Source organism: Tursiops truncatus, chromosome 10 (assembly GCF_011762595.2).
Source record: "Tursiops truncatus isolate mTurTru1 chromosome 10, mTurTru1.mat.Y, whole genome shotgun sequence".
Classification (NCBI taxonomy): domain Eukaryota; kingdom Metazoa; phylum Chordata; class Mammalia; order Artiodactyla; family Delphinidae; genus Tursiops; species Tursiops truncatus.
In genome coordinates, this window is record NC_047043.1 from 46236435 (window position 1) to 46263295 (window position 26861).

A 26861-nucleotide genomic window follows, 5' to 3' on the forward strand; every position below is an offset into this window, starting at 1 on the left:
CTGGAGGGACCACATGTACACTAGGGTCCAAGCCCCCAACACACATGCTCCTTGTCCCATCAGACTTCACTTCTAAAACACAAATTCAAAGATAAAATTATTAAGAATTTCATGACCTTGAATACTGTATTCAAGTTTCTTACTTTCACTTATAATCACAAAAGAAGCTAAGTGTTCAACTTCACTTTTAATTAAATCTGGTTCCTCACGTTCACTTAATTAGCAAAAGGGATTAAAGCAGATAAAAATGCTCAGTTGACCAAGTGTTGATTATGACTACAAAAACCCCTTTCATTAGTGCAGATATTCTAAAGTCTTAGTCTGAATTCTAAGTTCTAAATTCTTAGTCTGCAGATATTTAAATTGATTCAAGGTACTGTCAGTTGAATTATCAGCTGAGCTTTTTATTTTTTTAAATAATAAAGCAATGTAAGCTAGTTTTACAAATTATACAGTTATATATTATGGTAAATGGAATTCAGAATGGCCTCTGTTCTGGCATTTAGTTATCTCCTCCTCTCCCAAAGCTACTCCCCTTCCTATGTTTGCCATCATCAGAAAAGGAACCACCTGGGAGATGCAGTTTAGGATCATAATTAGGCCTGCAGGCTCTGGGTCTGATTGTTGGGGGTTAAATCCTGGCTCGCCCTTTATTAACTCTGATCTTGGGTAAGGTTTAGCTTCTAAATCCCAGATAGCCTGGGACTATAATCTGTAAAATGGGATAATCATAGTATCTACTACATCAAGCTGGTATGGTGATTAAATGAAGCCATCCCTGTAAAGTGCCCAATAAATTAAAAAGAAAATCCACAATTTTCTTTCTCTTCCACCTCCTCCCTCATTCAACCAACACCAAAGCCTGTGGCTTCTACCTCCTAAATATTTCTCAAATCCGTATCATTCCCCTGTAATCCCATGGCTATTGGCCTATTTCATCATCACTTGCTTGGACCACTGAAACAGTCTCCTAAATGACACGCACATCTCTTGTCCACCTCTGATCCATATTGTAAACTGCTACCAGAAAAATATTCCAAAACTGATGACATCACTCCTCTGCTCAGATTCCTCAATATCCCCTCATGGCCCAAAAGGACAAAATTAAAACTCCCTGCATGTGATACAAGCTCCTCCTAAACTAGCCCTTACCTCCCTCCACAGCCTCACCCCCTCTTCCCCCCACAGCAACACACCAAATGCTCCTACTTGTTCTTTCCCAAACAGCCCATGGCTCACCTATGCCCCCATTTCTTGGTTATTTTATTCACTCTGCTTGAATTTGGTTTTTGCTGATTGTATCTACTCTTTCCCAAACCACATCCCTTATGTGCTTACCACTCTTTTCCAAGTCTCCATTAGGAAGACTTCTTGGACACCCTTAGACAGACTCACTGTCCCCCTTTTACATGTTCTCATTGCACTGTCTATATTTCAATACGTAAAACTACTGTAACCATTGTATCATAATGGTCTGTTTCACCACTGGAAACTGCAAACTTGTTGAGAGGAGGGACCTGTGTCTCCTTCACCATGATCTCCTCTGCATGTAAAATGGAATCTGGGTCTTGATGGGTACTCAGCAAATGAATGAATGAACAAATGAACTAAGCCTAACATCTAAGAATTTACCTGTCTATAACCTAAAATATTTCGGTATACACTTTTGGAATCTTAGGAATATCTCCTACCAGAAGTTCCAGTTTATCCTCATTGCTGTGAAATGCCTCCCTGCTTGGATATTTCAGAGAAATTCTTAAGAGCAACTGAATGCTTTAATGATTCTCTAATCAAATAAGCATAAAATCACGTTTTAGAAAAAAAATCTGGGATATTCCACTCATGCTACCCACTTCGTCCCCACTCTACTCTGAGAAACCAGATGAAAGAAGTAAAGGGATACAATGTTCAACTGTCTTCATTTCATGTTTTAAGAAACAAAGAGGTGGGACTTCCCCAGTGGTGCAGTCGTTAAGAATCTGAATGCCAATGCACAGGACATAGGTTTCATCCCTGGTCTGGGAATATCCCACATGTTGCGGAGCAACTAAGCCCGTGCGCCACAACTACTGAGCCTGCGTGCCTAAGGCCCATGCTCCACAGCAAGAGAAGCCACCACAAGGAGAAGCTCATGCACCACAAAGAAGAATAGCCCTACCTGCTCACCACAACTAGAGAAAGCCCGCACGCAGCAACGAAGACCCAACGCAGCCAAAATTAAATAAAATTAAATCTTAAAAAAAAAGAAAAGAAACAAAGAGTTGAAGATAGGATGGAAAATGCAAAGATCCACTTGTCCTTAGAACTAGCCAAAACTAATTTCTTTAGTCCTTATGACTGCCTCTGAAACAAAGTGTCAGAGAGCTTATGCAACCAAGCACAGACAGAGAAAACAGGCAATGGGAATATTGTGTGCATAAAAGGAAATGTCCTTCCTTTACTTTAAAGCAAGTTCTTACTTTAGAAAGTAAATAGATAACATTCTCTTAACAGTGTACTGGAAGGTAAAAATAGTAATGCTGGTACTGAGCAGAGCAGTAAAATATATTTATTTTCTGCCTCAAACTCTTCAGGGTTACTAAGTTATTCTCCCAATTTAAAAGTCTGCTAAGGTAAGAAAACAGGAAATTGTATTTGTTCCCTAGTTCTTTTGAAACTTAATTTTTAAAATTATTTATTTATTTATTTATTTTTGGCTGCATTGGGTCTTCGTTGTTGGGTCTTCATTGCTTCGTGCGGGATTTCTCTAGTTGCGGCGAGCAGGGGCTACCCTTCATTGCGGTGCGCAGGCTTCTCATTGCGGTGGCTTCTCTTGTTGCAGAGCTCAGGCTCTAGGCATGTGGGCTTCAGTAGTTGTGGCACGTGGACTCAGTAGTTGTGGCTTGCAGGCTCTAGAGCGCAGGCTCAATAGTTGTGGCGCACGGGCTTAGTTGCTCCGAGGCATGTGGGATCTTCCCAGACCAGGTCTTGAACCCGTGTCCCCTGCATTGGCAAGCAGATTCTCAACCACTGCACCACCAGGGAAGTCCCTGAAACTTAATTTTTAAAGACTGAAAATCCAAAGCAATTCAAGTATGTAATTGCATGCAACTCACAACTGATTTTGGTTTTATGTCAAATTTTCTAAAGATAAAACTTCACAATGTGAACCCACTGTCTTGCATAACTTTAAATGAAAACTATATCTGTTATAGGCTGCATACTGCAATCTTAATTTGTAGTCAGCTTTAAAATTAAATTGTCATTTCCTACTAATTATGGCACCTTAGTATTTTGAATTAAAAGTGTACTCAGAACATTTCATCTGGAGTCCCCTAATAGTGTTCATTCATCCTCTTAAACACTCTGGTGACAGGGAACTCACCATCCATCAGCAGCCTGCTCCACTGTGGATAGCTCTAATTCTGACATACACTTCCTAATGGCGAGCTCACCTTGGCCCCACCCCAGAACTTCCATTCCATGGTCTTGGCTCCATTTGCTGAGGTTCCACATAATAAATCCAATTGTTTTCATATTCTCGATGCCATTCCATTTTCCCAGTTAACTGAAGTATTTTTTAAACATCTTACGATTGTACTCCAAAACTTGTTGACTCAAATTCCAGCCCACAGTGGGAACAACCCACTTCTTTCCATCAACACCACCACTCTAGTCAAAGCCTCCATCATCTCTCAGTGGACAGCTGAACCTGGTTCTCCTTCCCACTCTCATTCCCTTCAGTCTATTCCCTGGAGATCAGCCAGAATGATCTCTGCTAAAGAAATTTTCACTATATCTCAATCTGTTAATAACCCTTCAGTCCTCTCCTCAATACTGGAGATAAAAATTCAAAACCCTCAGTGTGGCCTGTAGAACCTGTCAACCTGGGTCCTGTCAGCCTCCCAGGGCCATTTGCTGGCTATTCTCTCCCTTACTTGACATGCTGCATCTCCAACTTTTTTCAGTTCTTCAAATTAACAAGCTCTTTTGCTCAGGAAAGCCTTCAGAGATGTGGGTCTATGAAATGCTTTTTCCACTCTGTTTACTATTTGAGAAGTAGTGAAGTTCAGGTCTCAGATTACATGTCCTTTCTTCAGAGAAAATCTTTCCCAAATCCCCAAACTAGACCAAGTCCTTCTGTAATCTCTCGTTGCCCCTTTTACCATCCTTCATCAAATTTATCATAATTTTTATATACTTCATTCCATAAATAATAACATTATTAATAACAATACCTAAATTAATTGAGGGCTCACTACATGCTGGGAACTGTGCTAAGACCATCACAAGCATGATCTTATTTAGGCTTCAAAGCAAGCCATGAGTAGTTACTATTGCTACCTATATATCACAGATGAGGAAAGTGGGTCTTGGGAAAGTTAAGGTGAGTGGAAGAGTGGGGATTAGAATCCACTCAATTCTAGAACCTATTGATGTTCTTAACCTTTTCATGATAATGCTGATATCTGACTTTTCCACTAACCTCCTAGCTCCAAGAGGCGTGGACACCAATAGCCAGGAAGCCTGTCATAAGCAAATTATTGTCCTGTTTGCCCAACGCCACAAAATCAGAATAATGTCTCTGTACTTTTTCTCTGCACTACCCTCTCCTATTTTTCGTGGCACTCAAATACCTAAGAAAAGGAGAAATTAAATGAGTAACTCTGATATTCTTGTCTTGACCTCTCTGGAGACTTCTTGAATTTTTAAGGCACTTTCCAGAAAACAAATAGCAGATAACAGGAGATGAGCAGTTTAAATACATTTGTATGGATTCATTAGCAGTAGGGTGGATCTAGTGTAACGCGGAATTTAGATGATTTAGAAAGGGGTTTCAGCTCATTTCCCACAATATTTATAATAATAACTGCCAACATTGCTCAAGATTTACCATTTGCCAAAGCTCTATGCTAAGTGATCTGCATGTTATAATCATCATATGAGCTTGATAAGGTTGGTACTATTACGATCCCCATTTTACCAGATGAGGAAACAGAGCTGCTGAAAGAATAGTCAAATTGTCTGCTCAGAGTCCACAGTTAGTGAAATTCAGCCCCAGCTGGGCCTGAGGCACTTAATATTGTAGGGCAGCATTGGGCTGAGCAAGGTAAGATTCAAGATATAATCCCACAAACGTGAGGAGTATCTATTAATGCTAAACAATGGGCTGGAAGGAGAAAATAAAAGGGAAAGGGGCATAGCCATGAAAATATGCTTATTACATTGCATCAGAGGTGGTGCCAAGAGCTAGGATAGATACAGAATTGAGATTTAAAGGAATTGGGCAAGGGGATAGATAAAGTTTCCATCTGGGGTGACCCTAGGATTTATATTATCACAATAAGGATTTGACTCAGCTTGATGGGGCAGAGTAGTAATCTTGGGCCAATTTAAGGTCGTAAAATGGTCCAGAAATAACGATCAGCCAGGTAAATGAGTCATTTATTCATATAACCAGTAAATTGTTAAGGGTCTACTTTGTACTAGGCATTGCTGTGGGCACTGAATAGCTATAAACTAAACTGAAAAAGTCCCCATTCTTGTGGAGTTTTCATTCTGGTGGGGAAGAGAGACAATAAAAGAACAAGTCTGCATGCACATGTATAATGTGTTAGGGGTGGTGGGTGCTGTGAACTTGGTCAAGGGGACAAGAGAGTCTGGAGAGGTTGTGGGGGCATCAGGGCAGGTGCCCTGATTTTTCAGAGACCCAGTTTCCTCAGAAACCAGAGGAAGTAAGGGCCTGTGCCACTGTGTGTATCAGAGGGAAGAGAGTGCCAGGAAAAGGGAAGAGCAGTAGCAAGGAGCTCCCTGTGGTTGGAGTGGAGGGAGCAGAGGGAAAGTGGGAGGGGAAGGGTTAGGGATGAGCTGGGACAAGCCCTGTGGGGGCAGAACTTTGAGACTCTATAGGGATAAGGACTTTCATTAAATTCCTACTATATGGATATATGGAGCACTTCTTTCTGAGTTTCTTTGAAAAATTAAAATATTTCTTAAAAATAAAAAGGAAAAAATGCTTGCAATTTTATCATCTAACATGGCCTTTTTCAGTTTCATATGTTCTTGTCTAGTCTTTTCCATATTCATGCACATTTTATGTTTTTTTCATAGCTATAAGTACCTGTACATTTTGTTTGTTTTACTTAGTTTCAGATCATACTTGTTTTTTTGTTTTCATTTTTTAATTAAAAAATTTTTAATTAATTTTTTATTGGCATATAGTTGATTTACAATGTTGCATTAGTTTCTGCTATGCAGCAAAGTGAATCAACCATACATGTACCTATATCCACTCTCCTCCAGACTTCATTCCCATATAGGTCATTACAGAGCACTGAATAGAGTTCCCTATGCTATACAATAGGTTTTTATTTATTATCTTTTAAATATAGTAGTGTGTATATGTCAATCCCAATCTCCCAATTTATCGCCCCTCCCTTTCCCCCTTGGTAACCATAAGTTTGTTTTCTACATCTGTGACTCAATTTCTGTTTTGTAAACAGGTTCATATGTACCATTTTTTTTAGATTGCACATATAAGCGCTATCATATGATATTTGTCTTTCTCTGTCTGACTTACTTCACTCATTATGACAATCTCTAGGTCCATCCATGTTGCTGCAAATGGCATTATTTCCTTCTTTTTTATGGGTGAGTAATATTCCATAGTATATATGTACCACATCTTTATCCATTCCTCTGCCAATGGACATTTAGGTTGCTTCCATGTGCTGGCTATTGTAAATAGTGCTGCAGTGAATATTGGGGTGCATGTACACTTTCAAATTATGGTTTTCTCTGGATATATACCCAGGAGTGGGATTGCTGGATCATATGGTAGTTCTATTTTTAGTTTTTTAAGGAACTTCCATACTGTTCTCCATAGTGGCTGTATCAATTTACATTCCCACCAACAGTGTATGAGGTTTCCTTTTCTCCACACCCGTTCCAGCATTTATGGTTTGTAGATTTTTTGATGATGGCCATTCTAACCGGTGTGAGGTGATTACCTCATAGTTTTGATTTGCATTTCTCTAATAATTAGTGATGTTGAACATCTTTTCATGTGCCTCTTGACCATCTATATACCTTCTTTGGAGAAATGTCTATTTAGCAGATCATACTTACTTTACAGGTTGATATAAAGCCCTCTGAATAATCAATCTAATGGTTGCATAATATTTCAAGTGAATGTACTACTTCCTCTTGGACACTTGGTTGGCTTCCAAATGGTCCCTATGACTGGTGATGCACAAATATTTTTCTAGCTTTGGATTATTTGAGAGCCCTTCCTCTTCCTCTTAATATTTACATAGTGAATTTGCATAGATATGAGGTATTTCTTGATAATCCCTATAGGTTTGAAGTTATGAGACTAATTACCTGCTGATGATAGTGGTCACCTTTTCAGAATAGATGCCTTCTGGTACTGGTTCATATACTGCCTCCACTATCTGCAAAATAAACAGACTAGAATGATGGAAGTAAAGGAGCCACAGGTACCTTTGAGTGGTGATACTTGGCCACGACACAAGAGTTACTTAACAAGCATCATAATTTCATGCACATATTTTCATCAGAAACAAAAATATCCCAGCAAATTAAAAATTAGCATTAATTAAACTGTTCTTGAGCATAGAACTGTATTCTTCAAGCTGAGTTAAAGTTAACCTCAGATTCATAATAAATGATGTGTAGGATAATACAATATGATAGATTGAGGGCAGTTCAAACCACAATTAAGAAAAAAGACCAAAAGCAGTTTGATATATTTATTTTTATAATTTTCTATGATAAATTGAAGACAATTATAAGGGGAAATGTGCCATAGCACATGATGTAGATTTAGAAGAAAGGAGGAAAAATAAACTGGATCATGTGGTTAATAAAACAATGACTGCTTTTAAGTGACAGTTTTATTAAAATCACAAAGGTTCTACTTAAGAAGAAAAGGAATGGTGTTTTTGGCAACATGAGACCCTTTTGTCTTCCAAGGTTGCTTACTTTTGTGGCCAGGGAGAGCATGTTTGTGCTGTAGAAGGGAGGATTCAGAGTCGCCATCTGATAAAGGATGCAGCCTGCTGCCCAGACATCAGCCTTCTCCCCATACGGCTCACTCTTCAGCACCTCAGGGCTGAATTAAAATAAGGATGTTAATGCACAATGAAAAAGGGAGAAGTCAGTACAGAAAAAAGTTCAATTTTCAAGCTATAGTTGGAGATATAAGAAAAAAATGGAAACTCGATCATCATTTCAAGTAAACATATTAAGATGTATCTTTGAATTCTCTCAGACTCAGGTGAATCAAGAAGCACAACGAAGCAATTCTAATTTAAGCAATAAATGTCAATAAACAACTCCTATTAAATGTCCTTTTACTTCCAGAAACAACTACCCCTCTGTGGTAAACGGAATGACTGGCCCCAGTTCTCTCTATTCTGGAGGTTTTGAATACCCCACTCCTTCTTCTTGGTGGGCAGTGTTTGCTACACACTCCTGCCTTTGCTTTTGTTGTGTTGGCCAGTGGAATGTGGAAGTGGCAGTGCAACAGATCAGGGCCTCAGTCTTAACAGGTGTTGAGTGCTTCCATTTGTCCCTACAGGAGCTTCTGTCCAAAAGAACATCGTATCCCAGGTAGCTAGGATAGCCCAGCCTAGGCCCAGCACAAGACACATGGAGCAGATCTGCACACATAAACCTGCAGCCTGAAGGAGACCCAGCCCAGGAGACCCACAGACCTGTGAGTCTGACAATAAATGCTTATTGTTGAATGCCACTGAGATTTCATGGTGATTTGTTATGCAGCATTATTATGAGCAAAATTGACTGACATAGCACCATCCCTTTGCTATTCAATGCTAGCTTATAAAGTAGGAAGCAAGACCATATTTAAATGTGTTGCAGAAAATGACAACTTACATCATGTTCATCTCTTCTGAAATTTCATACCTAGTCTGAATAAGGATGCTGTCAGCCTTTAAATGAAGTTAAGCTGTGAGGGTTTATGGGCTTGACATTTTTTTTAAAGTGGAGGGGTGGGTAGTTCCCTTGGATATTTTGAACTGATAGAAGTTTCCTCTCTCATATTTGTAAACTGAAACTCAGCAAAGTGTTAAAAGCACTCAGCACACACACACACCCTAAATTAAGTAGTTTGATGATTCAGTTCTAAAGTATGTATTTAGGACTGTGCTCAACCCTCTAAATTAATGGAGTAGGAATTAATGGTTAACTTGGGCAGTGGACTAAGATATAAAGAAACTCATAAATTGGTATCAGTACAGAGCAAGTATTGGCTGTTAAGAATAACCAAGGAGTTGCAATTCTTGTGAGATTATGGAAAATGATTCCTGGTTTAAGATTTACATTATGTATTTACAGAAGAAGTGAGATTTCAAGATCTCTCAGTTAAGCATTTCCATAGGTACTGTCTTTGAGTTCAATAATATGGCAATGGGGGAATCCGGGGTGATTTCCAGGGCTCTACTGGTCCTAAGTGTATAAAAGTGTCCCCTGTTGTCACTCGATCAACTGCTCACATTAAAAAATGCCATAAAAGGAAAAAAATGTCTTCAACAAAAAAATGTCCTTGGCTCCACACAAATGGCTCATGTTTTAATCTACTGAGAACTCAGAAGATTTCATATTTCCAAAAGCTCAGGAAGCAGGTGCTGTGAGTGCTCCACCCATCACCCCCTCAGATCTCTTTTCCATTTCCTGTTTCCTGTGTGCTTTCACTCTCAACAGCCAGTGTCTGTACTTCTCTGGAGGACAGCCTTCATTTTTCCTCAAAAGATAACTACTCAGTGTAGAGGAAAACTCTTGTAAGAGTAGAATTTACTTAGTTTATTTTTCTCATCATTCCATCTCTTCCTTCATCTCACTAGAGACCACACACTCCTTTCATCCCCACAGGCATGCCCCTTTGCAATATGGCTGTGCCACTCCTCCCAATAAAAGATGGACTCTATTTTGTACCCCTTGAATCTGGGCTTAACCATATAACTTGCTTTGGCCAAGAAGACATCAGGAAAAGTGATGCAAGGAGAGAATGGAAAAGCACTTACTCTTTGTGGCTTGCTCTCTCTTCCTGCTCTTGAAAACCCTACAATCACAAGCAGGTGATTGAGCCCAGGCTTGCCTGCTGGAAGATGAGCATCACATGGCTCAGTTACCTCCAGCACCCCTACCCACAGCCACTCTACCACCACATCCATCAGTGAAGCCTTTGAAAACCAGGTGACCACAATGCACAGGTGAGCCCAGACAACACAGATAAGCAATCCCAGCTCAATCCAGCCAGCGCACAGTATATTGAGAAGAAGAAGAATAAAAAGGTTATTGTAACCACTAAGTTTTGAGGTCCTTAGTCAAAGTTAACTGACATGACAGCTTTCATCAGATTCTCAAAGCTGTCCATGCCTCCCTGAAAAAGACAGAGAATCACTTCTCTGGAAGAGAACAAGAAAGGGCAATAAAAGACAACACAGTTGCCAACTATCACTTTGCTTCTGGGGTCCAACTTCAAATATTCTCTAAGATAAAAGAGTTTCATAATTACAATTAAAAGCAATGGCAAACACAAGACAGAGCCTGATTTCCAAAAGTCACACAAAATGTTCTGTTATGTTATGTGTGTCCCCCCAAAATTCATGTGTTGAGTCCCAACCCCCAGTACCTCAGAATGTAACTGTATATACAGATAAGGCCTGCATGAGCTGATCAGAGCTGCCATTGGGGTGGCCCTAATCCAGTATGACTGGTGTCTGTATTAGAAGAGGAAGAGACACCAGGAGTGTGCAAGGAACAACCACGGGAAGAGGCAGGAAGAAGGCGGGGCTGGCATTTGCGAGCCAAGGAGAGGCCTCAGAGGAAACCAAACCTGCCAACATCTTGATCTTGGATTTCAGCCTTCAAATAAATTTCTGTTGTTTAAGCTACCCAGGCTGTGGTATTTTTTTATGGCAACAGGTTCTATGAAGAAAAACTATTCATGTGTTTTTCATCTTTAAAAAGAACCCAGCTTTTGGGAAATATGGCTAAAGTAATGACTCAATCACTACTTATTTTGGTGATTATTGTTTAGAAAACCATTGTAAAATAATTCACTGTCTTGTAATAATTTCCAATTTCTCCACTTAAGGTGAGCCCAACCACATTTAAAGAAATACAGAGTTACAGCTAGCAATGCTCACTTAAGAGAAAGAAGTTAAATAGTACACACACACACACACACACACACACACACACTTTAAAATGGGTTTTCTCGGGCTTTCCTTGTGGCGCAGTGGTTGAGAGTCCGCCTGCCGATGCAGGGGACACAGGTTCGTGCTCCGGTCCGGGAAGATCCCACATGCCGCGGAGCGGCTGGGCCCGTGAGCCATGGCCGCTGAGCCTGTGTGTTTGGAGCCTGTGCTCCGCAACGGGAGAGGCCACAACAGTGAAAGGCCCACGTACCGCAAAAGATAAATAAATAAAATAAAATTGGTTTTCTCTTTCCCAATCAGAAATATTCCTCTGTATTTTAAAAACTGGATATTCCTATGTGATTTGGTCATCTAAAATCTTTTAATGGTAAAGTAAAGCATAATTTATGATATTTAATAAAAATAAGGGTTTTTCTGGTAAAGGTTAAACATATGCAATTAAATGTGTAAAAACTTACAGCCATTATAAGTTGTACTTCAATTAAAATATTATCATTTTTATTATTGCTGACCTAACGTACATGGTGACTATATTTAATAATAATGTATTGTATACTTGAAATTTGCTAAGAAAGTACATCACAAGTAATGTGATAATTGAATCTTTTGAAGTAATAGATATATTAATTAGCTTGGTTGTATAATCATTTCACAATGTATACAAATATCAAAACATCACATTGTAAACCTCAAACATATACAATTTTTAATTGCCAATAATACCTCAATAAAGCTGGAAAAAATTTTAAGTGAAGCCAGGGATAGTATAGTTAGGTAGATGGCAAGGACATTCTTTACTTATTACTATATTTTAATAAATAAGTCAACATAGCTCATAATCAGCAACCTTTGAGAGGGGGCTGGAGGAAAGTTTATCTAAATACTACCTCTGTTTTAAAAAGGCATAAATTTACAAACTGATACTGAAAGCAATGTGGAAAAACGATGAGGAAGGAAGGATGCTTAATATAATTTTTTAAAAAGACAAACTGTTTAGATTTTTAAATTCCATTAGTAGTCCCTCACTGATGTGAACAATTAGGTTGCTAATTGCCAAAGATTCTTATTTACTCATTATTGAAGTAAACAAGGAAAGTATTGAATCTAGATGTTTTTCAAAACAGTTTAAAATATGAACATTTTGCTATTTCACAAATAATTCAATACTATGATGATTTACGTAAGTTGGGAGGGCAACTTCTTTCCTTTAAATGCAACAAAGTACATTTACAAAGTAAATGAAATGAAATGATATGTTAAAAGGTTCTGAGTGTAGACAGTATATTCTTCTTTCCTACAGTGGTCATGTTGTCATCTTTGTTAAAAGTTTGATTATTGTGCTCATTTTGTCAGCACATATACTAAAATTAGAATGGCACGTGAAAATTAGCATGACCTCGGCACAAGGATGACGTGCAAATCTGTGATGCATTCCATATTTTAGAGGCAGTAAGATGACAGGCAAAAGATGAGGACTATACTCTAGTTAATAAAGTTGTTTCTCATAGGGGTAAAGATTAACAATTTTGATACTGCTATACATGTATACCAGAATTCAACAATTAAGTAAATGAGTGGCAGATGGCAGAAGCCAGGTTTCTCACTATTGGGAGTGGAAGAAAGGTTACAGATAAGCAAGGAAAGGAGTAGGGGTACTCTACAAGGAGGTAACAGATTAGAGTTGGAGACAACAGTATAAACCCATGTTTAGCTTAATATTAATATAGATGGTTACATATGAAAATATTTATAGTTATGTGAATATACACAGGTTACTATGCACATATATATCCTTGCACATATATATCCTGTGCACATATATATCCTTTCATTCTGTCAGATGAAAAGGCCTAGAATTGATGACCTCCTAGTAGCAATGAGCACACTTAGCACCAGATCTTGGTTTTTTTTTTTTTTTTTTTGCGGTACACAGGCCTCTCACTGTTGTGGCCTCTCCTGTTGCGGAGCGCAGGCTCTGGATGCGCAGGCTCAGTGGCCATGGCTCACGGGCCTAGCCGCTCCACGGCATGTGGGAATCTTCCTGGACCGGGGCACAAACCCGCGTCCCCTGCATTGGCAGGTGGACTCTCAACCACTGTGCCACCAGGGATCTTGGTTTTTAACACCATTCTCCAATTAAAAGAATCAGGACCATTGGAGAAATGACTGATAATAGGACTGGGGCAAGAAATATACTAAATGAACCTGGAGCATCTTCTAGTTCCAGAAAGTTAGTCTAAAGAAAAAAAAAGCACAATGATTGGGGGTATGCCAGAGGGGTATGGAAGACAAGTCAACCAGCTCCCAATGGCCAAATGTAGAAAAGTTTGAACAACAAAATAAAGTATTGTATTAGTCAGCTTAGGCTGCCATAATAAAATACCAATAACGGGGTGGCTTAAATAGAAATAAACAGGAATTTATTTCTCACAATTCAGGAATCTGGGAAATCCAAGAGCAAGGTGCTGGCTAATTCTGTTCCCCAATGAGGGCCTTCTTCCTGGCCTACAGGTGGTTGCTGTGTCCTCACATGGCAGAGAAAGAGAGAGAGAGAGATTGAGCAGAGTTTCTGATGTCTCTTCTTATAAGACCACTAATCCCATCATGAGGCCCCCACCTTCGTGACCTCATCTAAATCTACTTAACTTCCCAAAGGCAACAATCTCCAAATAACATCACATTGGGGTTTAGGGTGTTAACGTATGAATTTGGGAGGGGGACACAATTCAGCTCACTGAAAGTTTTATTAGATTATAACCCAGGGTATAAAATAATTATCCGTGAGTCCATACTGATATAAATTTTAAAAAACCAAATAAATAAAAAACAGGAGGCAATAGACAAATCTCTTGAAAAATGACAAATAATTTATGTGGAGACTCCACCTTAAGGAAATGAAGCATAATTCCCTACTCCTTAAGTTTGGGGTGCATGTAGTGACTTTCTTTCAAAAAGTACCCTATAGAAAGAAAAAAAAAAGAGTAACTTTACAGTAGAGAGACCTGATAAACACTATCTCCAGCCAGCTGATCAAGATTAACATCAACAGTGTTAAGTCATATTGATAGTATGTACCCATGAAAAGAGAATGGCAATTTACACCTGTGATCTTCCTCCCCAAACATATTCCAGTCTAATTATTAGAAAAATATCAGACAAATCCCAATTGAGGAAATTCTATGAAATTCTTAACCAATAATTCTCAAAACTTCCAAGGTCATTAAAAACAAGAAAAATCTGAGAAATTGCCAAAATCAAGAGGAGTCTAATGAGAAATAAAAGATTACCTGGTCAACAAGTATCTGTAATATTAAGATGATAGGGTTTTTATTCTTAGAAGAAAAGGTATATGATAAATTGAAAATGAAAATATTTGAAGCAAGAAAACAAATCACTTCTATCAAGTATATCCATCCATTGTGCCACCAATTAATCTTATTATCAAACATAGAATGCTAAAATTACAGGCTATTTCTTCTCCTATGTTACATATACAGTTGACCCTTGAACAATGCAGGGTTTAGGGGTACTGAGGTAGGAGATAGATGGGCCCCTGGGCCAGACAACTGGTGTCTGTCAAGTGGAGTAAAATTGAAGCTTTGTTCTCACCCAGACACTCCAAGGACAAAGCTAGTGGCAGAAGCTGAGCTCTGCTGAAGTAAAGAGATAAGATGACGACTCCTGAGGTCAAGGAACACTTCCTGTCTGCACATGCAAAGGAAGGCTCCTTGGGTGTCAAAAAGGGAGGGGGTGCCACCCCATAATAAGTGTGGACATACACCCACAGGCCTCTGTGGTGGGATCCATCTCAACAAAAAGTTGCACATGCATCTTGGGGAGGGTGGAAAAAGAAACAAGATAATTAGCCAAAGGTAAACAAAGACCCACAAGGACTGTCCTATATACAGGATTTAAATCACCTCTTTACTGTGCTCCTCCTCATTAGAGAGGACTCCCACACCCCTTCTCTCTGGGTGTGTATTTCTGCCTAGCTTCTGACTTAAGTAAAATAAACTGTTTCTTTGCGTGCTCTCGCATACCTTGTGCTGTGCCTCTAATAATAAACTTTGTACCTGTTTTTACAGTTTTTGCCTCATTGAAACATTCTTGCTTTCAATGGGGGTAAGAGCCAGGAGAATTTTGCCTCTAGCCACTAGCCCCTGGTGAACTAGCAGCTAGGATTCCTGGTTTTCATTCAGGCTACCCAGGTTCAATTCCTGGGCAGAGAACTAAGATGTCTCTTCAGGACTGCTCATTGCTGTCTCTCCAAGATCAGTACGCCCCTCCATGCTGTTGAAAATCCATATTTAATTTATAGCTGGTCCTCAGTACCCGCAGTTCCGCACACTCAGGTTCAACCAACCATGTCGTGTAGTACTGGAGTAAAAACTCCAGTAGTGAAGTGAAAAAAACTAGTGAAAAACTCATGTCTCTGAAAAAACTCTCATAGTTCAAATTTGTGTTGTTCAAGAATCAACTGTATATAACATGTCATCAAAGATTTTTAATTTTTCCTTCGAAGTTTATATACTACCTCCTCTTTTTTAAAGACTTATTTTTTTAGAGCACTTTTAGGTTTACAACAAAATTGAGAGGAAGTTATGGAGATTTTTAATATACTTCCTTCGCCCACATCCCCTTTCTTTTTTATTCTCGTTAACAGCAGGCTTAAATCGGCTTACACCTGGATTACCACAAAAGCCTTACTCCCTTAAAAGTGTTTTCATTTGTTCATTCATTGAAAAATTATTTACTGAGCACCTACTATATACCTCTCTTTCAGAGAGTTTTGTTTTGAAAGAACAGAGAAAAGTGGGTCAGTAGCTGGAAGAGAAAGGGAAATATATGAGTTTTTGTTTTTTAAGATGGGAAAAAAATGTCAGTATGCTAGTCAATTGGTAGGAATGAGTCACTGGAGGCAGAGAAATTAATGATGCAGAATTGAGAGGGCTTGTCTGGAGAAAATGGTCTCCACTAGGACTGCAGGAGTGCAGGCCATTCAGGGGCATGGGGCAGGCAGCTGGGAGGACATGGAAGCAAAGCCTGTGGAAGTTCTCTTCCGAAGTAGGGAGCAGAGTCTCTAGTGTAAAGGTGAAGTTCAAACTCCTCCCTCTTGCCATTAATCCAAACCTTACTCGGTCAAACACCCTCTCCACAGAAGCCTCTGCACACACTGATTTCTCATTTCACTAATCTCCTGATGCCCCTTCAACTACCCATGTCCTCCGCCAGGCTTGCTCTGCTATTCCCCATCTATGTGGCAGCAGAGGGGGGTTGTTATAAACACTGGATTCCATCAAAACACAGATTATTTGCCATTCATTCATTAGTACTGTGAATAAAAAATGTTGCCTGCCATATCAGCAAACAAAGGATGCTGAGGCCATTAAGCCACTACCACTGACCCCTAGGGTGATCCCTGAGGGGACCCAGACTGGGAAAGAACAGGACACTGGCCCCAGATAGCTAAGGTGTATATTAAAGGAATGATTTCAGTAAGTTCAGACTCTTGTTCTTTCCATACCTAGATAAGCACTAAATTCCTTAACTTGAGATGTCTGGTTTCCTTTTATTAACAGTAATCTTTGATGTTCCGACTATTTTGCAAAAACCCCTATATATCCTGGCTCCTCCCTTACCTCTTGGGAGCAGTCGCTCAGACCTATCTGAGAGGCTGTCTTCCAGGCTGAAGTCCTCAGTTTTGTGCACCAAGCAAAACATACTTCTCAACTTTTAGGTTGTGTATTTTTTTCAGTCAACAGTACAAAACTTGAAAATATATATCACTAGGTAGGTGATAGCATTAACTAAGGAAACAATTTTACTCATATGACAAGAGCATACACATCTTTTGTTAACTGTATATGAACAGATATGAGAAGAGGTCTTGTTAATTGGGGAAGAGCCATATGCGTGACTACTTTGCCAGTGGCCAACAATTTGGTCAGAAACGACCTAGACAAAAAGCATTCAAGTTAAGACTGACCTAGTTCAAACTCTGACACAGATACATATAAAGGCATAGGAACTTCTAACTAGCTATTTTTAATTTAGTGGTCAAGAAAAAAATCTGGTGAAAATGAAAATTTCTTTAGAAAATGAGAAATTGATCACCAATGAATATTCCCAGTCATTGGATTTTCCATATATTGATAATTATTTTGCCATTAAAAATTCTTTTGCTTTCTTATTTCAAGTTAATTTTTAGCCGATTATATATGCCCTGTGTTATATGAATTAGGGAGAAGCTGGAATTTGAATGTCTTAAAAAAAAAAAGGGCTGGTTGAATAAATTATGATTTATCCAGACAATAAAATGTAATTCAGATATTACAACTGAAGGTACAGGAAAGCATTCGTTAACATCAGTGTGTGTGTGTGTGTGTGTGTGTGTGTGTGTGTGTGTGTATGGTTTTCATAAGAAAGGATTTGACATTGGGATGCCAAGTTGTCTTCTGTGAGTTTGTTCCCCACCTCAGGATTAGTAGGATTATGAGTGTTCTTAATGGATTTTTTTCTTTATTTTCAGCAATGAGAATCGTAAAAATTAATAAACAGAAATCTAATATAAATAGAGTCAGGAGACCAAAGTGGGTGTTCTCACACCCTCTGATGACAGCAGAGCCCAACAGGAAGAAGAAAGACTCCTTTCCTGGCCAGGATTCAGCCAATGACAAGCCCTGGACTCTTTGTTTCCTGCAGTCTCCTGACTTCCTTTTCCTCCCTATTGTTGCAATAAAAATAGAGGTGAGGTTTTTTTCCCTCTCCTGAGAACAAAGAAAATAAAGGGAACAGTGAACAGGCTAGAGAAGGAGCAAGCCTGAAAGAGTTAATCACTCATAGTTTTATTTTAACTGTTACTAATCTGTAGTGTCTGTAAATAGATTTGTACTTCACAAAGCTAACCTATCACTCCCTAACTCTATGTAAATTACATCCTGCTCCTGGTGTTTACATTCTCTGCACTCCCTTGTAACAAATCACCCCTGTAGCTTTTCAGAAAGTTGCAGGCCGATAAACCAGAGATAAATGGACCCAATTACTAGGCTGCCTGATGCCAGCTATGACTGTTTTGAAATAATGCAAGAAGAAGAAAAATGCAAGACCTTCACTACTTTGATCCTTATCATATACCCCAGACTGCGAACCTCACCTATAAAATCCTCTCCAATTCCCCAGGGAAGCGGGCACAGTTCTTGAAGCACTAGCCTGATGTGTTTTCCCCTTTGCCTGGCAAAGGAATAAAGCCATCTCTTATCCTCTAAAATCTCTGTCTCCATATTTCTGTTCAGCATTGGTGCACAGAAGCTGAGAGGTCGGCAACACCATGAAGTGTTCTCCTTCCCTTTTCGTGTAGAGACCTGCATGTGGCTTGCTATGTCTGCAGACCTCGAACAGCAATTCTCTGCTGATCCCAAATAAACCCATCTTCGCTGGCAAAAAAACTAAGTCTTTTTGTTTCAGGTAAACATTTTGGTGGCCCATATAGGGATCAGAGAAGACACCTGACAGCTGTGAGGCTGGTGAGCAAACAGCTGTGGTACCCTCAATTGAGCCCACTGTCACTCACTGCCTTTCTCACCAACCTTGGAGGTTGAAAGTACATCTTTCTCCTGGATCTAAGCTCAGGCCTTCTTTGCATTTGAAGCTCTCCAGGCTTTATTTAGGATCTCTTTAAAGGTTTCATCTTTCTGGTCAAGGCCCTGTTCTGTATGTGAGTACTTGTTTGGCATTTGGGACTGATTTTGAGATTAGGCTATTTCACTGAAACAGGCCGAGATGTTCAACCTATTCCTTTGGGAACAGGGGTTGTTTCTCTGAAACGGTGCTGGGTTTTTCAGCCTTCAGCCTATTCCTTTGGATGCCTGTGGAGACTGCCTAAAATAAAAGCCTCAGTCAGGCTCCTCCAGGACCATGCTGTCTCCTCCTTAGGACCAGGTGGGATTAGCTTGCAAGCTGTTTAGATTATACTACTTGTGCTGTAAACTGTTTAAGCTATTTGAAAATTGTTCTTTACTCTAGAGGAAAAACCTCTAAGAAATGGGATTCCAGTTATCTAAGTATTTTGAAGATGTCTCCCCCATAGGGACTCTGGCGAATTTTATGTTTAAAAACCATGGCCCTTTCTCATGTGCATTTCTAACTAAATGGACTGACCTGACCAAAGGCAATTTAGAACATCAATGGCCATTATGGGGAATTTTTGAAATCCTCAAATCGAATTTCCTTAAATCCAGATTGGACTACAGTAGCTCAAAAATTTCTAGAACTAAGTGAAATGCTGATTTTAACTGGTATTTTGAGGCTTCCCAATGTTATCAAGAGTCTCAAATTGCCTCTTGGTAAAATAAGACTTTAAGATTAACTAAGGCAAACAAATGATAAAAAGATAAAAATGGCTCCCAAAGTCTCAGTTTCCTCTCCCTCAGCTTCTTTGTCTCCCTCTGATAACATCTTGTCTCTCTGCATTCTATGCTGCACATGCCTCCCCTAGGCCATCAGGCCCCCAACACTGCTGTAGCAGAAACTAGATGAGACGGCCCCCAGGTTGTTAGCCCTTGTTCAGCCCTTATTCTTTCTGCTTTTCCCCCCTCTCTTTCTTGTTTAATTGCACTCTGAAAATGACTGCCTTCCAGTTAAAGTTGTACTGTGCACCTGGTGTTTACTTCTCCAAGACAACAGTCCCTAACACTCCTTTCCTTTGTGAGCATTCTTCATTCTAGAAAGAAGGTCATGGAACAATAACCTCAAGGACCACCAGAACCACCTGACGCCAGCTCTGATGATCTCAGTGTCTCCACGAGGAAAGAAAAATGCAAGACTTCATCAGCCCCGATCCTTATCTACAGCCCTATTTTCCACCCTGAAACTATAAGACCCCTTCCTATTTCCCAGGAAGAGGGGCACAGTCTTGAGGGTGTTAGCCTGCTATGGCCTCCTTTGCCTGGCAAAGCAATAAAGACACTCTTTTCTACTTCTCCAAACTCTGTCTCAGCGTCTCTATTTGGCACTGGTGAACAGAAGCCAGGTTTCAGCAACAATACTAATTCTCTCACCAAACTTCCCTTTTCTCTGAAACTCTCCCCTCTCATTTTTCCTCTGAAGTTAACAGAAATGGTTCCTTTAATATCAAGCCTTCTGAGAATCCAGAAGCTAAACTTTTAATTTCTTATATTCCCTTGACTGAAGCTGAGAGCCATAGTCAAGGATTTTCCCAAAGTAACTAAAGATCTATACAGATTTGCTGAGGGATTTAATATAGTCATTCAGATTTATCAACCTGGTTTCTCTGACTTATATCACCTAGTTCATGTGCTTGTTGGTAAAGGCCAGGCCCAGTATTGGATGAAAATTGCTAATTGGGAAAGTCCTGAAAGGTCTCTAGAATTACAACTGGGAGCCTAGCCCCCTAACTTATTATATGATCATGCTCAGGCAATTGCTAGGTGACTTCAATAAGCAATTTCTAGGGCTTTTCCAAAGCCTGTTGATCAGAACAAAATTCAGGCTTGAACACAAAAATCTAATGAACCTGTTCATGACTATTACAATAAACTTCAGACTGTTTCTAAAGAAAATTCTGGTCTTCCTTCAGATGATGATTCTACCCTAGTAGCTTTTAAATCTATGTTTATTAATGGGCTGAACAGGGACTTTTCCCTTTTAGTAAAAAGGACCAGGATGGAATGGGAAACTATGTCCACTCCAGATTTAGTTAATGGCAAACCAGCTCTCTTGTACTCAAATGGGTCACCTCCAAGGAAGGTCACCAAAATTCTTACTCTTCCACTCTAGCACCTGAAGGCTCCTAAACGAAACCAAAACCCTTCTAGTTTTTGCTACTATCACAAAGAGCCAGGACATTGGAAAAATGATTGTTACAAATTTACACTTTAGGTGCCTTCAGCCCTCTAACCAGTCTTTCCATCATCTTCCCAATTCTCAGTGATGGGGCTCTGAGGAACTACAGGGCCTCTTCCCAATCCTCCTCCTTAATTGACTCGGAGAAACATTTTTCCAGATTGGGGAAACATTTTTCCAGATTCTGGAAACATTTTTCCCGACTGGGGATGAATCTCTCAGGCTGACACTAGAGCCACACTCTTGGTGCTCAACCCCACTACTATGAAGCAGCCCCTGCCTTGGAGTACTAAAACACTTCAAATAGTGGGATCTCTAATTGAAGCAGGAAAGACAGGGCTGGGCCCAAGGACAGCCTCCTCATGTATAGGCATTAGGCATTCCTGCACATTTGTCTCCTGAAGCCACCATACAAGAGCTGTTTTCCCTTAAACCATCCCTTACTAGTCGAGCACCACACGTGGAAGGTCGTACAGGGTAATCAGCAACATGTGCATTTTGATTGCACATGCTCCATGGTTTTCATGGTTAAAGTTTCTTGCTCAGATACTACAAAGTTGCTGTTCTAGATGCCATTCCTCCATGCCTCATTAAGTGCAAAATAAGGAGGTGGCTTTGCCTTCTGCCTAATGCCTAGCATGGGGAGGCTGTCCTTGGGCCTGGCCCTGTCTTTCCTAACTCATAATGAACCTCAAAAGGTTCCTGTCTCTGAACCTATTCCCTTTTGTTTAGGCCCTTTGAAAGATACACACCCTTTTCTCCTTAGTTCCTCTACTCCTACACATTTATTAGGCCTAGAATTCTTAGAGAAGTAACATGCTGGAATTTCTTTCTCCTAAAAGGGGGAAATAGTTCTATAAATTGACAGTAGTCATCCAAGTAATTCTCCAGGTGAATTAAATGACCCCTCTACATCTTTTATTTGTTCCATCTCTGATGGTACTAGAGCAGATTCTGGAAATACTGATCATTTGTCTCTACTAAATCAGCTACCACCTTCCTTACAGGCAAAATCTCAAACTGATGTTGGCAAAATTCTCAGTGCACCTCCCATCAACATTCAAACAGATGCCTCGAACTAGGGCACCTACCAGGCACCGGTGGGGGACGACGGACACCTAAGGGGATGGGAGGAACCCCCAGTGACCGGGTAGGACGTGGGGCATGGGGGGAGTGAAGGGGGAGGAGAAGTGGAGGCAGGACGAGATTGGTGCCCCTGAGGGGTGGCTGGGGGAGGGGAAGGTATCCCATGCCCAAACGGGGAAATTGGGGAACCATTTGAGGGCAGAGGATCAAAAGGGAGTGTGGTCAGATTTCCCCTGCCCACTTGGCCCCCCAGGAACCTGTTGAGGTCCTGGGCTTGATCCTCTGTTCACCGAGGTCCCCTCCATCCGTGCAGATCCTGAGGGAGTGGGAGGGCGGGAAGGGGGAGCAAAAGTAAAGGTCGGACCTCCAGGACCCGCAGTCCTGAGGGGTGGCTGGGGGAGGGCAGGAGTTCCTACACCCAGTGGGACCCACCCACGGTTAGGGATCCAGCTGTAATGGGGGAGACCCTGGGGGAGACAGTGGGGGAGGGGTGTGAAGGAACAGAAGGGAATAGGGCCAGTGCTTTCCCTGTCCACTTAGGCACTGGGGCCTGTTGGACTACTGGGCCTAATCCTCTGCCCTTGGAGCCTCCCTCCTAGAGTGCAGAACCCAAGCGCCGCTTCTGCACCCCTACTCAGGGCCCTACCCCTACATTCGGAGACCCCCCTCCAATGAGCTGGGCCTAAACCCAATCCACATAGCCTCACTCAGGGCCCCACCTCCAAACTCCGGAACCCCCACACTCCAGAGGCCCACCTTTTGACTTGCTGCCTCTCCCCTTCTGCAGAGGTCTTAACTAGAGGCCCTGCCCCATGCTTGAACGTTGCCCCAGCCCACCCAAACCCACGCCCCTGCCTAAGTTCCACCCCCTGCCTAAATTCTGCCCCCATAGTCAGGGCTTTTCTTTTCTTTTCTTTTCTTTTTTCCTCCTTTAGATTGGGGTTCTGTTTTGCCTTCTTGATTCATTGTTGTTGATTCTTTTATATTTTTATTTTTCCTAATAAATCTTTTTTCTAATTTTACTTTATTCTTTATATTTTGTTAGTGATCTCTCCTTTTGGATTGTTCCCCCCCACACACTTTTTTTTTTCCTTTTTTCTGTTTGGTTTTATCTTAACATGTTGCATTTGTTTCAATTAGAGTTTTATTTTTCCTAATATATTTTTTATCTTTCTAATTTTATTTTGTTTTTTATTCTTTGATATTGTACTTCTCCTTTTCTTCTTTCTTTCTTCCTTTTTTTTTTTTTTTCACTGTGCCACAAAGCTTGTGGAATCTTGGTTCCCAGGCCAGAGGTTGGGCCCGAGCTCCTGTGGTGGGAGCTCCAAGTCCAAACCACTGGAGAAAAAGAGAACCTCAGACCTCAGGGAATATCAATCAGAGTGAGGCCTCCTGGAGGTCCTCATCTCAGCACCAAGACCCAGCTCAATCAAACTGTCTGCAAACTCCACTGCTGGATGCCTCAGGCCAAACAACCAGTAAGACAGGAATACAGCACCACCCATCCAAAAAAAAGAAATGAAAAATAAATTTGTTACAGATGAAGGAGTAAGGTAAAAACCTTCAAGACTAAATAAATGGGGGGGGAACCTTGAAGATGGCAGAAGAGTAAGACGCGGAGATCACCTTCCTCCCCACAGATACACCAGAAATACATCTACACGTGGAACAACTCCTACAGAACACCTACTGAAGGCTGGCAGAAGACCTCAGACTTCCCAAAACGCAAGAAACTCCCCACGTACCCGGGTAGGGCAAAAGAAAGAAAGAAAAAACAGAGACAAAAGAATAGGGACGGCACCTGCACCAGTGGGAGGGAGCTGTGAAGGAGGAAAAGTTTCCACACACTAGGAAGCCCCTTCGTGGGCGGAGACTGCGGGAGGCGGAGAGGGGAGCTTCGGGGCCGCGGAGAAGTGCACAGCAACGGGGTGCGGAGGTCAAAGCGGGGAGATTCCCGCACAGAGGATAGGTGCCGACCGGCACTCACCAGCCCGAGAAGCTTGTCTGCTCACCCGCCGGGGTGGGCGGGGCTGCGAGCTGAGGCTCCGGTTTCGGTTTCGGACGGAGCGCAGGGAGAGGACTGTGGTTGGCGGCTTGAACATAGCCTGAAGGGGTTAGTGCACCACGGCTAGCCAGGAGGGAGTCCGGGAAAAAGTCTGCACCTGCCGAAGAGGCAAGAGACTTTTTCTTCCCTCTTTGTTTCCTGGTGCGCGAGGAGAGGGGTTTAAGAGTGCTGCTTAAAGGAACTACAGAGACGGGCGCAAGCCGCGGCTAAAAGCGCGGACCCCAGAGACGGGCGCGAGCCGCGGCTAAAAGCACGGACCCCAGAGACGGGCGGGAGATGCTAAGGCTGCTGCTGCCACCACCAAGGGGCCTGTGTGCGAGCACAGGTCACTCTCCGCACCCCTCTTCCGCGGAGCCTGTGCAGCCCGCCACTGCCAGGTTCCCGGGATCCAGGGACAACTTCCCCGGGAGAACGCACGGCGGGCCTCAGGCTGGTACAAAGTCACGGCGGCCTCTGCCGCCGCAGGCCCGCCCCGCACGCAGTGCCCCTCCCTCCCCCCCGGCCTGAGTGCGCCAGAGCCCCCGAATCAGCGGCTCCTTTAACCCCGTCCTGTCTGAGCAAAAAACAGACGCCCTCCAGCGACCTACATGCAGAGGCAGGGCCAAATCCAAAGCTGAGCCCCTGTGAGATGTGAGAACAAAGAAGAGAAAGGGAAATCTCTCCCAGCAGCCTCAGAAGCAGCGGATTAAAGCTCCACAATCAACTTGATATACCCTGCATCTGTGGAATACCTGAATAGACAACCAATCAACCCAAATTAAGGAGGTGGACTTTAGGAGCAAGATCTATGATTTTTTTCCCTTTTCCTCTTTTTGTGAATGTGTATGTGTATGCTTCTGTGAGAGATCTTGTCTGTATAGTCTTGCTTCCACCATTTGTCCTAGGGTTCTATTTGTCCCTGGTTTTTAAAAAAATTTTTTTCTTAATAATTAATTTTAATTTTAATAACTTTATTATACTTTACCTTCGTTCTTTCTCTTTCTTTCTTTCCTTCCTTCCTTCCCTCCTTTAGACAACGAATCATCCCAAATTGAGGAGGTGGTCTCTGAGAGCAAGATTTATGATTTTTCCCCCTTTGCCTCTTTTTGTGAGGGTGTATGTGTATGCTTCTGTGTAAGATTTTGTCTGTATAGCTTTGCTTCCAAAATTTGTCCTAAGGTTCTATCCGTCCTTTTTTTTTTCTAAATAAGTATTTTTTAATTCAATAGCTTTATTATACCTTATTTTATTTTTACTGTATCTTCCTTCTTTCTGTCTTTTTTCCTTCTTTCCCTCCTTCCTTCCTCCCTCCCTCCCTCCCTCCTTTCTTTCCTTCTTGTCTTCTTTCCTTCTTTGCTTTTCTTTCTTTCTTTCTTCCTTCCTTCCCTCCTTTCCTTCATTCTTTCCTCATACTTCTACTAATTCTCTCTACTTTTTCTCCCTTTTATTCTGAGCCGTGTGGATGAAAGTCTCTTGGTACTCCAGCCAGGAGTCAGGGCTCTGCCTCTGAGGTAGGAGAGCCAACTTCAGGACACTGGTCAACAAGAGACCTCCCAGCTCCGTATAATATCAAACGGCGAAAATCTCCCAGAGACCTCCATCTTAACACCAGCACCCAGCTTCACTCAATGACCAGCAAGCCACAGTGCTGGACAACCTACACCAAACAACTAGCAAAACAAGAACACAACCCCACCCATTAGCAGACAGGCTGCCTAAAATCATAATAAGGCCACAGACAACCCAAAACACACCACCAGACGTGAACCTGCCCACTAGAGAGACAAGATCCAGCCTCATCCACCACAACACGGGCACTAGTCCCCTCCACCAGGAAGCCTACACAACCCACTGAACCAACCTTAGCCACTGGAGACAAACGTCAAAAACAGCGGGAACTACGAACCTGCAGCCTGCAAAAAGGAGACCCCAAACACAGTAAGATAAGCAAAATGAGAAGACAGAAAAACACACAGCAGATAAAGGAGCAAGATAAAAATGCACCAGACCTAACAAATGAAGAGGAAATAGGCAGTCTACCTGACAAAGAATTCAGAATAATGATAGTAAGGATGATCCGAAATCTTGGAAATAGAATGGACAAAATGCAAGAAACAGTTAACAAGGACCTAGAAGAAATAAAGATGAAACAAGCAATGATGAACAACACAATAGATGAAATTAAAAGTACTCTAGATGGGATCAATAGCAGAATAACTGAGGCAGAAGAACGGATAAGTGACCTGGAAGATAAAATAGTGGAAATAACTACTGCAGAGCAGAATAAAGAAAAAAGAATGAAAAGAACTGAGGACAGTCTCAGAGACCTCTGGGACAACATTAAACGCACCAACATTCAAATTATAGGGGTTCCAGAAGAAGAAGAGAAAAAGAAAGGGACTGAGAAAATATTTGAAGAGATTACAGTTGAAAACTTCCCTAATATGGGAAAAGAAATAATTAATCAAGTCCAGGAAGCACAGAGAGTCCCATACAGGATAAATCCAAGGAGAAATACGCCAAGACACATATTAATCAAACTGTCAAAAATTAAATACAAAGAAAGCATATTAAAAGCAGCAAGGGAAAAACAACAAATAACACACAAGGGAATCCCCATAAGGTTAACAGCTGATCTCTCAGCAGAAACCCTACAAGCCAGAAGGGAGTGGCAGGACATACTG

At 41.3% G+C, this 26861-nt stretch overlaps 1 protein-coding gene and 1 non-coding gene across 2 annotated transcripts in view; one reads left to right on the forward strand and one right to left on the reverse strand.

Moving 5' to 3' along the window:
• NEK10 (NIMA related kinase 10) overlaps window positions 1-26861 on the reverse strand; it is a 325535-nt gene that overhangs the window by 158892 nt on the left and 139782 nt on the right. The window contains exons 25-26 of the mRNA XM_033864502.2: window positions 7984-8113; window positions 7363-7433 (exon numbers count right to left, since the gene is read on the reverse strand). Coding sequence (XP_033720393.1) covers window positions 7363-7433; window positions 7984-8113 — 201 coding nt within the window. The remainder of the gene's footprint in view (window positions 1-7362; window positions 7434-7983; window positions 8114-26861) is intronic.
• LOC117314001 (U6 spliceosomal RNA) lies at window positions 12524-12629 on the forward strand. Its single transcript, XR_004528692.1, has one exon. It is a non-coding gene; the product is annotated as a U6 spliceosomal RNA (small nuclear RNA).